The sequence below is a fragment of the Octopus bimaculoides genome, chromosome 14 (assembly GCF_001194135.2).
Source record: "Octopus bimaculoides isolate UCB-OBI-ISO-001 chromosome 14, ASM119413v2, whole genome shotgun sequence".
NCBI lineage: Eukaryota > Metazoa > Mollusca > Cephalopoda > Octopoda > Octopodidae > Octopus > Octopus bimaculoides.
In genome coordinates, this window is record NC_068994.1 from 44887649 (window position 1) to 44900935 (window position 13287).

General features: G+C 35.9%; 1 protein-coding gene across 1 annotated transcript in view; it reads right to left on the reverse strand.

Annotated features, from left to right (window-relative positions):
* The window catches only part of LOC106884279 (protein O-GlcNAcase), a 48128-nt gene that overhangs the window by 14514 nt on the left and 20327 nt on the right, over nucleotides 1–13287 (reverse strand). The window contains exons 5-10 of the mRNA XM_014935571.2: nucleotides 12544–12712; nucleotides 10996–11094; nucleotides 9510–9794; nucleotides 7496–8508; nucleotides 5717–5891; nucleotides 5509–5562 (exon numbers count right to left, since the gene is read on the reverse strand). Coding sequence (XP_014791057.1) covers nucleotides 5509–5562; nucleotides 5717–5891; nucleotides 7496–8508; nucleotides 9510–9794; nucleotides 10996–11094; nucleotides 12544–12712 — 1795 coding nt within the window. The remainder of the gene's footprint in view (nucleotides 1–5508; nucleotides 5563–5716; nucleotides 5892–7495; nucleotides 8509–9509; nucleotides 9795–10995; nucleotides 11095–12543; nucleotides 12713–13287) is intronic.

A 13287-nucleotide genomic window follows, 5' to 3' on the forward strand; every position in this document is an offset into this window, starting at 1 on the left:
AAAAAATAAATCAATTAATCGATTAACCTTCTTTCTTAACTCTAACTTCTTGAAAAAAAATTTTTTTTTTAAATAATAAAGAAGACCTTGACAGCAATAACATTAACAACAAATTCAATGAGAAACCAAATGCATTCCAAAATGTTTTTTTGTCTAGTCACATCAGGAAAAAAAAAAAAAATCATTAATTTATTCCATTACATTATTTCTTGCATAAATGATGTTGTTGCTTTTATTAATTTTAATTAAAACCTAAATTTAAAGGAAAAAAATTACATGATGATAAAAACACAAAAACAAAAGTAATAAATATAATAATGATGATTGCAATTATGAGAAGATTTGTTAAAAAAAAACTGACATAAAGAGAAGGTTAATTCCATACACAGATGCACATACATACATATATACACATTCAGCAAGCAAGTAGAAAAATCAAAGTCAGTTGGTGTTGCCAAAGTAGAATGAAGACATTAGCCTTTGTGCAGTGACACAACCTACATCTATGACCCAAGAAGGGTGAACTGGGTTGTACTTGACAGATGAAAGAAGAATATGTATCTAGGATTGAATCGAATGCTCTTAAAACTTCGGCCCTCTCTAAACATAAGTGTGTAAACAAACAGAACTGAAAATATACAATGAACAAGAGTTGAATGAAGGTGTCTACAGCAGGAAGGTAGGAAAAAAAAGGTGAAGTCCTACCTTAGGACAGTGGGTTTCACAAAGAAATTGTGATGAGTGGTGGTAGGCTGTCAAGTACATCAACTCAATCCATACCAGTATGGAAACATGGATATTAAAATAAATAATATATGACAAAAACAAAGACAAAAAAATATGAATAATGAAAACAAACTCAGCCTTCAAATGACTACCAATGAAAGACATCTAAACTGACCACTAACCAATTGTCCAAAGATATTGTAGTTCAGACCACAACTACTATTCTATATTCAGGCCAATAAAGGTTTCTCTACACAGTTGTTTGACTTGTTAAAAATAATATCCAAACCTCCCTCAAATGACACCCTACTTTCATAATACAGAAACACACACTGGATAGTGTAGTCCCAGACAGAATGGCAATGTCTTTGAACAAATGTCTGATCAACCAAGACTGACATGGGACTGAATAAACAACACACTATCTTATCCTATTTGTTCTGTACTCCCGCCAGGACAGAGAAATGTGTATGCGTGTGTTTTTCAGAGCTGACAGGTAATATGAAGTTGCATACACCAGGGAAGTCAACAACAATAAACCAAAGATACACTACACGTCTGTTGAGCTGAGATTATGTTAGCAAATCTACTTAACTTGCTCTTCTTAAACAAGACCAGAAGGGATCTAGATAACTGGAGGGATCAGTAACCTGTTAACTGACAATTACCTATGGAAACTAGTTCTGAAATGATGTTACTGCCACTGACCAGTACATTGATACAACTGCAATAAAATGTTCTTAAATACCTATCATGTACATTATTCTCCCTATATTTTAGACAAAAATTTATAAAGGACAGGAAATTTATAAAAGACAAAGAAATAAGACTATGTAGTAAAGAGGGACTTTTTTTTAGAGAGCAAGAGAAACAGAGAAAGTATAAGTTGGAACTGAAACCAGCTCACAGATTTGCCTTACCAGGGACTTACCTCTCTCTCTACAGTAACCATGGTGACAAAGTTAAAAGCACTTTTTGCTAACATCTCACATCAGTGATAAAAAAACTTGGACAACTGATACATACACAACATGCATAACAGTAAATAATTTGAAGATGACAACACAATACATAACAGTAAAGTGTTGGATTAGTGGAGACAGTCTAATATATTATAATTTATGAAATGGTTAATGCATACGTTGACAAGCAGGTCAGCACATGTGTGTCAAAACTGTTTTATAGTTGCACAAATTAAATACAGCAAAATATTTCCTTCTTTAAATAATAAAATGAAAATGTAAAAAGAAACCATGTTGCCTAAACAGTTCAAACTGGTACCATAAAGTAGACATTTTATTTTCTACACTACAAATATTTAAAGACTGTACAATATATACATACATACATATATATATATATATATATATATGTATGTATGTATGTATATGTATACATATGTATATTGCTTGTTAATAAAAAATAATTTAGTGGGTTTATCTTCCATTGGAACAAATAAGACATTTCTGTACTCAAAGGAAAGTAATTTTGTCAATAAGACTGTACTACCATTATTTATTTACTTGTTAATTTTGTGCCTGTACAAAAAAATGAGGTTTTGAAAGAAACCAGAACTTAAACACAGTTTATATGAACAATGAATTAATAATTCTTGTTAACTAATTTAATACATAAAATTACTTGCATTTATTTTAAACAATTAATTAGATCACAAACAACATTTTCAAATGAGTACTTTCCATTTCATGTATGCGTGTATATGCTTGTATACATGTATATACACATACATGCATACACACACATATAATCATAGCTAAAAAAAAATATTCTATTACACCAGTTAAAACTAGGATATGCAATACTGGTTCCATATTTGAGAGAAAAGAAAGAAAATTAAAAATAAAAAAAATTTAGGAAGCAAAAGTTGCATCCTCAACTGCACAAGAACTGCAGCATGGTTGCAACTTTATGGCATCATAAAACCCTCATATCTCAGAGAAAGGCTGGAAAAGCAAGCTGAAAGTGAAAACAGAAAGATTGAAAACACACCATACTGACATTCATGTAACCTTGTTACACATTAAGAGTGCATATATTTCTGGGAAGGGGGTCTATTTATTTTGTCAAAGTATGCCAAACAAACTCAAAAGTTATTGGATATTTCCAAATTTTGTTTCAATCGAAATATTTTTGTATGTGCTTAAGACAAAAGAAGACAGTAAATGGAGTTTGACAAGAAACTGAAGAATTTTGTGAATTTTTCTTAAAAGCAAAATAAGGATTGAATAAAATCTAAAAGAAAAAGAAAATTTAAATATATAAATATATGTATATATTATACAAACAAACAAACATACACAGATGGACAAGCAGGCAGGGGAACAACATTTTGAAAGAAAAAGGTTTACAGTTTGTCAATATGGCTTATATTTCCTATATGAATGTTTGACCTAGCTTGCTTTTCCATTTAACTTTGTTTAATAAACAGACTTGATCATCATCATCATCACTGTTGTTGTCATAATATTAATTGCAGAGAGGAAAAAAAAAAATAAAACATTAGAAATATACGTATAAGATATATATATATATATATATATATATATATATATATATATATATATATAATATACACGCACACACACACACATTATGTATATATATATATATTATATCAACTATGAAAGAGTTGTGACACAATGTCAAACTGTCCAAAAATACTTGTCAACTTAAATATAAAAAAAAATTCAGTTATGAACACTGAACATATATAAATACAGAAGAAATAGGGAGATGGGAGAATTAAGAAACCAGGCAGGATGGTTGCAAGGGACTTTAGGATCGCTTGCCAACATGTGTGAAATATTTTCCTTCCCATACATGAGCAATTGTATTTTGAAAATAATCTAAGATTGAAGAAGGTGTCATAATGCTTAAGGCAGTGAGGATCCGTAACTGACACAGACCCAGTACGTTGTTACAATTTATCATATTCAATTATATGTACTTACATTAAGACAGAAACAATTAAGTAGTAAAATTAAACTATTTTGGAGTACTTAATTGCAATCCATCTTTCTTCTGAGTTCAAATTCTGCCAGGAGATAATCTTGCCTTTAATCCACTTCTGAGTTCCATTAAACAGTGCTGAGATTGATTCAATTGAGTATATTCTACCCATGCAAATTATGCCCTAGTGCCACTGTAAGGAACACTGTTCTCAACAACAACAGCAACAATTATAATGGTGGCGATGGTATTTCTTACACTGGTACCAGAACATGCAATTTTAAGAAGGATAAAGGCAGAGTTGACCATGACATTGAACTCAGAACATAAAGGGACATAACTAAACAGTACTGAAGGCGTTTAAAATCCAACACTGTTATGTCTGCTGCTCCACCCAACAAAATAGCAACAGAAATCATTGAAGACTGTAAATTTTGGTCAATAGTAAAATGGATTACATTGACTCTAGTACTAGACTGGTATGAGGTTTATTAACCCTTGCGAAACCCAGAGTATCAAACTCTAAGTGTTTTAGCCAACCTTATTAATTCAAATAGGAGACTACCTTTAAATGTGCTAGCTTTTTTTTTTTTTTTTGTGTAGCCCCCAAATGAGCAAACTTAATGACACATAGGAGGTAGAACAAATGGTGAAGTGAAATTCTGCCACTGTGTGTAGTGACTGCTGTAACCACCAACTCTATATTCAATGACATCATTATGTACAAACATATGTCAAAGGTGAAATTTTTTTTTACTTTATTACAAAGAGAAATCCCATAAAATGACAATTTATCAATGTAAACAAAATTGGCACTAAGCTGGAATCCTGTAATGTAAAAAGATTTTCAAGGAATTCTCAGAAGAGGAGTACTAAGGATAAGCATTTAATTCACGAGATTAAACTGAAAAAGGGGAGAAATTCTCTCTAGGACATTAGTCAACTGTAATTTTCTTTCTCAAAGATCTCACAGCTACTGCTCCAAGTTGAATTGAGTCATGTAGAATTAAATGTAAAGTCCTTCAAAGACAAATGGAGCAGGGAGACGAATAACCATTAATACTTAATGTAGAATTAAATGTGCTGCACAAATATATAACAAAATGCCCTGCAGTGGTTTTACAACCAAGACCTATAAGCTAGAAATCCTTTATAATATCCATTCTGCAAGGCCACTTCAATTCTGATGAATTTTAGTCATGGATTAAATGCAGATTACAGGGGATTTACAGTTATTAGATAGGATTTACAAGGTTTGTTCTTGCCTCTTAACTGGAAAAATTGATCACTTAAGAATAAAGAAGAGTCTTTAAGCTAAGTGTATGGGGCTGATGTGCGCCACTAAGTAAGTTTATAATAACCTGCATGAAAAACAACTAAATTAGTTTAGCAGATACAAAATTTCCCTGAAATATTTTAGCATCACTGACAAGGATATCAAACCTGAACAAGGCTTTTAGTGAAAAATTTAGCCAGGAATACGACAATAATACTTTTGTTAATAAATTTCTTTTTTAATTGTCATCTTCAAAAGACCTTAAAATATTCTTTTACCTTCTATTTTGGAGAATTACAAACACCATTCAAACAACTATGTCAGCTTTTCTAACACTTTCCAACATCACCATAGGAAAATATGAATGACCGTGTAATCGAGAATGTGATACCAACAAAATGACGACAAATTCTAAAACACCACATACATGCATTCTACCATACATACACACAGACAGTCATACATACATACATACATACATACATACATATGCACAAAAAAAAAAGACATAAAAAACAGGTGATGTAAGTTCATACATGTTAAGGTCCCTTGTTGATGCATTACTGACAAGTAAGGAACATGGCCCAAACCTGAAACAGAAAGAAAATACAATAGTTAGGACATTAGAGACTCAAAATGGATGATCATAACAACTGACAAGGAAAACTGTTCTAGGAAAGAGAAACATTCAGTGGGGGGGGGGGGAAGAAAAAAAGCTAATATAAATGAAGTAGAAGTACTCACTAAGCCAACGAATGTATGCTTTGCATAGTATGAAGATACTTTTCAAGTCCCAGACATAGGGGTAGAGTTCATAAGCAATAGCTCGGTTGGGGATCTTGAAGAACTTGTCAAATATGGTGAAGATCTTGTCCACTCCATCACAGAATGCCTTTGCCCTTTCATGCCATTGTTCCGCCTTATAATACACAACAATTAAGAGACAACAGTTAGGCTAAACAATATGACTTATTATATATTGGCTAATATTTGGTAAATAGACACACACTTATCCATATGCATACCAGCTGCTTGCAAGCAGAGCCAACACATGTACATACACACATAAATACAACACTAAATAGACATACTCACATGTAAACACAGGAATAACATGACAGCCAACACAAGTTTAGTTAACAGTGTGACTTATGGAACACTACCAACATACATTCACTCATCCTGTCAAACACACACAAAACAGCTTTCTAATAATATCAATAGATTTATCAACTTCTAAGTCAAGCAATGATAACCCAGGCTGTAGGTCTGGACATGATTGTATGAAAAACTGGCTATTTCCTTTCCATAACACTAGAGTACTGGAACGGAGAGGAAAGTACTGTTTAGTAAAAGAGTTTGGTGCTTGTATTGCCACAACAATACTAGATAATCCTTAATTACTAGAGACCTTAATTCCAGATTTCCTTTGAGGATCTAAGTTTTGTGTCAGAAATCAGAGCCTCGGTACAGTTCCAACATCAAGACAGATTGAAATGATTAGTAAACTGCGATCTGATCTGAGACAAGAACTAAAGCAGTAACAGGAGTTGAAATCAGCACTGCATGCTAACGAAGCATTAGTTAATTTTCTCATGCTGCTACTGCTGCTGTTCCAGTTGTGTGGTATCCTATTTACAACTCACTGGACTGCATTATTTGAAAGTTAATTATTTTGCATACAATTATGACCCAGTGGGGGCATTAGGAAAGAAACTGCAACCCTATTGGATGCCCATTTGCTACTCTACCAACACAGTTACTTTGTACTTTTGTATGCCCTCCACACACATCATCGTTTAACGTCCGCTTTCCATGCTAGCATGGGTTGGACGATTTGACTGAGGACTGGTGAAACCAGATGGCTACACCAGGCTCCAATCTGATTTGGCAGAGTTTCTACAGCTGGATGCCCTTCCTAACGCCAACCACTCAGAGAGTGTAGTGGGTGCTTTTACATGTCACCCGCATGAAGGCCAGTCAGGCGGTACTGGCAACGACCACGCTCAAAATGGTGTCTTTTACGTGCCACCTGCATGGGAGCCAGTCCAACAGCACTGGCAACGATCTCGCTCGAATGTCCTTACACATGCCACCGGCACAAGTGCCATCACAATTTCGCTTGCCTCATCAAGTCTTCGCAAGCTGAGTTTCTGTGTCCAATGAAGAAGACGACGTTGGCAATCATCATTTAATGGGTTGAACAGTTTGACAGGAGCTGACAAGGCCAGAGGCCGCACCATGATCCACTGTCTGTTCTGGCATTATTTCTATAGGTGGATGCACTTCCTAACACCCGAACACCAACCACTTCATGGTGTGTACTGGGTGCTTTTTACAAGGCATCATCACCAGTGCTTTTTACATGGTACCAATACCAGTGCTTTTTATGTGGCACCAACACTAGTGTTTCTTATGTGACACCTGATGCATTACATACACACACACACAGTTATATGACATAACTACAACCACATACACATTACAAACAAACACACACACACAATAAAAAGAAATACTCACCTCTGGTTTCAGTCCATTCTTTGCCCTGCTCTCAGCTACCAGGTTAGCATTGCTACGTAGCCAGTGCATCTCTTGTAGCAGCTGCAGTCCACATTCACCATGTTCAAATGGCATGTAGAACAGCTCAACAAACTGCCTTAGGTCATCACAAGACAAGACCTCAACATTGTCCGCAGAGTCAAATGATCCACTTGATGAACTAGTAGTACAGCTGGCCGTACCGCTGCCACTATTGTGACTACCATTGTTATTACTACTACCACAGTTGCTGTTGCTTGTGGTGGCGGTAGTGGTGGTTGTGGCCGTGGTGCAGCCAACTGCGTTGTCAACCTGCATCACATTGTCAGATGGCGAACTGCTTGCCGATTTCAGACCTTCGTCTGATGTGGTTGTAGTGGTGGTGATGGTGGTAGTGGAGATAGTGGAAGGTGGAGAGAGTGGAGGAGGGGGAGTGGTGGCGGTGGGAGGAGAGGTCACAGTGTCTGAGGCTGCAACGCCAGTGCTTGCATTGAAGGCGATTGTGGTGGAGGTGGTGGCAGCAACAAAGGGGAAACAGTCCATTGGCTCAGTGTCTGGGCAGAGAGGATCACCTATCACCTCGGCATCAATTCCGACTGAATCTGGCTCGACCAAGCTGTTGATTGGAGCCATCACTGGCTGCATGTAAGACGATGCTGCCGAATTGTCTACAACCTCACTATTTGGAAAGACTCCACCAACCATACCAACTGGCATTGGAGACACCATACTGCCCGTGGGCAGAGTCATTGTTGGAGAGGTCACCGTGGCACAGGTGTTTACAGATGGGATCAATGGCACAATTGGCTTTGGAAACGTTAGCCTCACTGAATGACGGCTGCATGCCAACTCTTTGATCCACTCATTGATGGCTACCTTCAGCGCAGCCCTCGGTTGGTAGCGTGTGTCAAATTTAGCAGGGATGTCCTCGTCAGATGTGAAATCAATTTCAGTTTCCAGTTTGATGTCAGAAGCAATTGGACTCAAGCGGTCACCTAGAAAACACACAAAAAAGAAAGACATGAATCACAATCAGAAAACAGAGGGAAATGCAACAACAATAACAGTTGCTTCACATTCTGGCACAAGAGCAGCTGTTCTGATGGAAGGAGGTAAGGGTGTATTTTATTGATTGGCTTTGAACTCAAAATGTAATGGGTAGGAACATATGATACAAGGCATCAATTCCAACATTCTAACAATTCTGCCAGCTTACCACCCTAATAATAATTTTAATTTTGGCACAAGACAAGCAGTTTTGAGGGGAGGAGGAAAGTTAGTTACATGGCAGTATTTGAACTCAACACAAGGTCGGATGAAATGCCAAAGAACTAATGATTTTATCAGTTCACAACCTTAATCATAATAATAACAAGAGCACTCAGAGAGCGCAAACCTCGTCCAAGGCAACACCAACATCCTCTCAACAATTAACCAGAAATTATTTTTTAAATGAGAATATCTGAAATAAACTCAACTGCTCTCACAAACAAGAATACTAAAAATGAACCTGACTGATCTCAAAAATTAAGTAAAAAAAAAACGGAAAAAATAATCCAGTCCTTATCCGGTACCTGATCGATCCCAATGGTAGTCATAGAATGTGAAGGTGAATGTGCGGGCAGTGTTTGTAATGCTGTGTATGTGTCATCTGCAGTGGGAACAGGGACAGTTTTCTCCATGAAAGTCTATCCACTGATATAGTATCTTTATGACCATTAAGGTCTATAGTGAAAAATTTATCCGTGCATGAGAGAAAACAGAAAGGACCTGCATACGATGCTGTTAACATGGGTTTAACAACATCGTTGCACACAAAAACGCGAGTCCAAGAAGTAAAGCTTCCTTCAAGGCAGAGCTAGAAATGCAATTGTCAAGTAGATAAGAGGTTTTAAACAGGAGCGATATATTTAAAATTGATGCTTTGGCTGCTATCGTGAAATTTACTGTAGTCATGACAACAAAGACAGTGGTGGAAGAGAGGCAGTGAACTTACCTGCAATGATATCCTTCTTAACACCATTGACATTGGACTTGCACCACTGGGCAAGGGTGTGCAGTGGGATAAAGTTGGCCTCAAATTCACAATTTGGGTTCGTCAGAACCCCTTTGACATAAGGGATAATTTCTGGAGAGCGTCCATCATAAGGCCCCAGAAAGACTCTCCTCGGGTCATAATCATTTGCGTGAATGTTGTCCCAGATCACAGGTTGACGCTGTAAGATCTTCGACACCTCCGCTAAAGTCTGTATAGTGATTTTCTTGCTCACAACTTTGTTACCTGTAAATGAAAAAAAGTCATAATTAATAACTGACCTTGACACATAACTAATACTTTCTGTCAACCTTGAAAGGATAAAAGGTGAAGTTAGTCTTGGTGGGATTTGAACCTAATACTAGACCAATTATCTGGCAAGCTTAGAGATGTAAGTGTCCCAGATTTCTAGATTTTCTGGTTTGCAGGAGACAGTCTAAATTGGTGTTCCTCAAACCATTTTTTTATCTATGGATCCCTTTGATTCCTATTTTACTTGAATGGACCCTCATAACCATTTCATGTTTAAGAAATCATATATTAGATTTTTATGATTAAATATTATTGCGAATTGTATTAAAAAATTGTTTAAATATTTTGAGTATTGTGGAAGTATAACCAGTTTATTGCACATAAATTTTAGCAACAAAATCTTATATGAATCCCCAAAGGCCATATGGACCCGGGTCGAGAATCAATAGTCTAAATATACACTTAGAATATAAAATAAACAGAGAAAAGTAAAGAACTAAATTATATATAACAGATTCAAATTAATACACTTCTAAAGCAGGGTCTGTTTGATATTTAACAAATATCATTTTAAAATTCTTAAATTATATCATAGAGTACAATGAATACAGTACAATGTTTATAGAATGAAAATTAAATGAACATGATTTTATTTAACAAATACAGGTAGAAATTTTAAAAATTCTAAAGTAGAGCATGTTTAATTGTTATGAACCTGCTTAAAAAAGTAAAGAACAAAGCTATTATTAACACAACATATGTAAATTAACCAACTTCAAAAACAGGGTCCGTTCACTCAATATAGGGTTCAGTATATTGCACAGTAGTTCCCGATTTCTGGAAGCCAGATATGAGGTTCAGTGCTGTATTTGACTATGACTGGGCAATGTTAACATTTGAAGGCAGTTCACATTCAGATACGTGCTATTTCCGGAAAAACCATGGCTGTATGGATAACTTAACAATCCATGGAGTTCATACGTACTATAAATGTGTGTACTGTAACACTGCATGTCTAGCAAAGCAGGTGATCTGAAGTAATACGAATTAAACAGCCCTGCTTAGAAACAGAGCAACACCAGTAGTAGATTTGAACACACTGACTTGTATGTTACTAACAGAATATCTTACCCACTTTGCCATTTCAACTCCCATACTAGAAACAAACAGGATTATATAATTTCAACTGACTCACCAGTCCACATGACATCTACATCAGGTAACAGTTTGGCCCCAATTGTACTCAAGTATTCAGAGTTTGATACTGCAGGCATAGCACGTGCTGAACAATACTCTACAAGATAAACAAGATAAGAAAATTAAATTAAATATAAAAAGGACAGTTTAAGAGCTGGGAGAATTATTATAATTATAATTAAACATTTCCTTTCATTTTTCAGTTTTAAAAACCATCACCAAAGACGATTTACCATATTTACTTGTGTATAAGTTGCACCCCAGATTTAGTATTACACCTTAGTGCAAAACTTCTTTTTATAGTTTCAGCTTTGCCCTGCATATAAGTCACACCTTGGACTTTTCAGTTAAAATCAAGCATAAAATAGTGTGACTTATACAAGTGAATACTGGAGTTCTCGGTGATGGTTATGAAGATTATCATAATTGTAATTACAGTTACAGTCATCATAATAACTTGCAGTTATGATGATGTGCTGTCATTTTTAGTCATAACCTTTAAACAACAGTCTTAGTTCTCTTGTGACAGTTGGCCAGTTGTGGTTATAGTTACTATTAACACTCTAGTCTTCTAGTGATAACCTTGTGATAGCAATCATAGCTGTCATATGACACTAGCTTTCAGTTATAACCTGCCAGTGATAATCATAGCTGTCATGTGATACACTAGCCTTCCGATTCATTTGTCAGTATAGTCATGTGTTATGTGACAATCTTCAGTCATAAACAGCCATTTATAGTCATAATTATAATGTGATAAATTATTATTTGGACTTAAAATCAAATTGCCAGCAGTGGCACCAGCCAATACGGTCCACTAAATACTACACAAAGGCATAGTTATCTAACACACATATATAAATTCATTATCATCAATCCCTGGACACTACTGTCTCAAGTCCTGGGGCTCATAGGACAGCTATCCAGTTTCCATGGCTTATAAATGACTGAGATCACATTTTCCCTGAACAGGACACCAGTCCATCACAGGATTACTCATTTACAGTTGAGTGGACTGGAGCAACATGAAATGAAGTGTTTTGCTCAAGAACACAACACACTGCCCAGTCTGAGAATTGAACCATGATCCTGTAATCATGAATGCAACACTCTAACCGTAGATATGTATACGGTACATTAAAAGAGAGGTAAGATAAAGACACACATACATGCTTTTGTGTGTGTGTAGGTATGTGTTTGTATATCATGATCATTTAACTTCTGTTTTCTATGCTGGCATGGGTTGGAGAGTTTGACAATAGCTGGCAAGCCAGAGAGCTGTGCCATGTTTTAGTGTCTGTTTTGACATGGTTTCTATGGCCAGACACCCTTCCTAACGTCAACCACTTTACTAAGTGTACTGGGTGCTATTTTTCGTGACACCAGCAGAGTCACTAAATAACTTGCAGGAGAAGACATAAGTCCCTTCGACTGGTGAGAATAGTATTGAGGGAGGTGGCTTTGTACCAGTAGATGAGAAGTTTAAAGAATCCACATCATCATTAATAGTGACAGATTTAGAATAAAAATACAGTAAGGCACTGACCTGTTGGACAAAATAGAAACTTTAGCTGTCCTAAATGTTGGTAGGTTTCGTTGGTGACAGACACCTGTGCTGCAGCAATGGACTGGAATATGTTCTTATCTGCTTCACACAGTTGGGGATCAATGTCATCGAAGAGTAATGCAAAAGCTGTACAACCAAATGTAGCAACCTGGCAAAATGAGAACCACAGCCGAGGGAGAAAGAAAGAGAAAGGGACCACTGTTAGTAAGCAATTCAAGAAATTTATTTCCATGTAATTTCAAAGACAAGGCTTAATGAGATAAATCTTACTTGTATGAAACATGATAGCCTATACCAGCTGAATTACAGTTTTATACTTAAATGACTAAAATGTTTGAGATTAATTATTTGTTCTTTAAATGCTTTCAGTCATCAAACTGTAGCTACACTGGAACACCGTCTTCAAAGGTATAAGTTGATTATATAGTACTTTTTTTCAACCTCAGATGGATGAAAGGCAAAACAGATCAGTTGAGGATTCGAACTTAGATCATAAAAAGGAACATAAATAAATACCACATGTATTTTGTCAAATGCTCTGCCAACCACCCACTACAGTTAATTAAATTGTTAATGATAAAGTAATAGTCCAAAAATATAACAATCTTACAGTTACACATGCTTTTGCTGGTTTCAGTCATTCAGTTATGGCCAAGCTGGGGTATTACAGTTATATTTGTTTCATCATAATTCTACATAGAGAGCAATGTTTCCAGGTTTTTT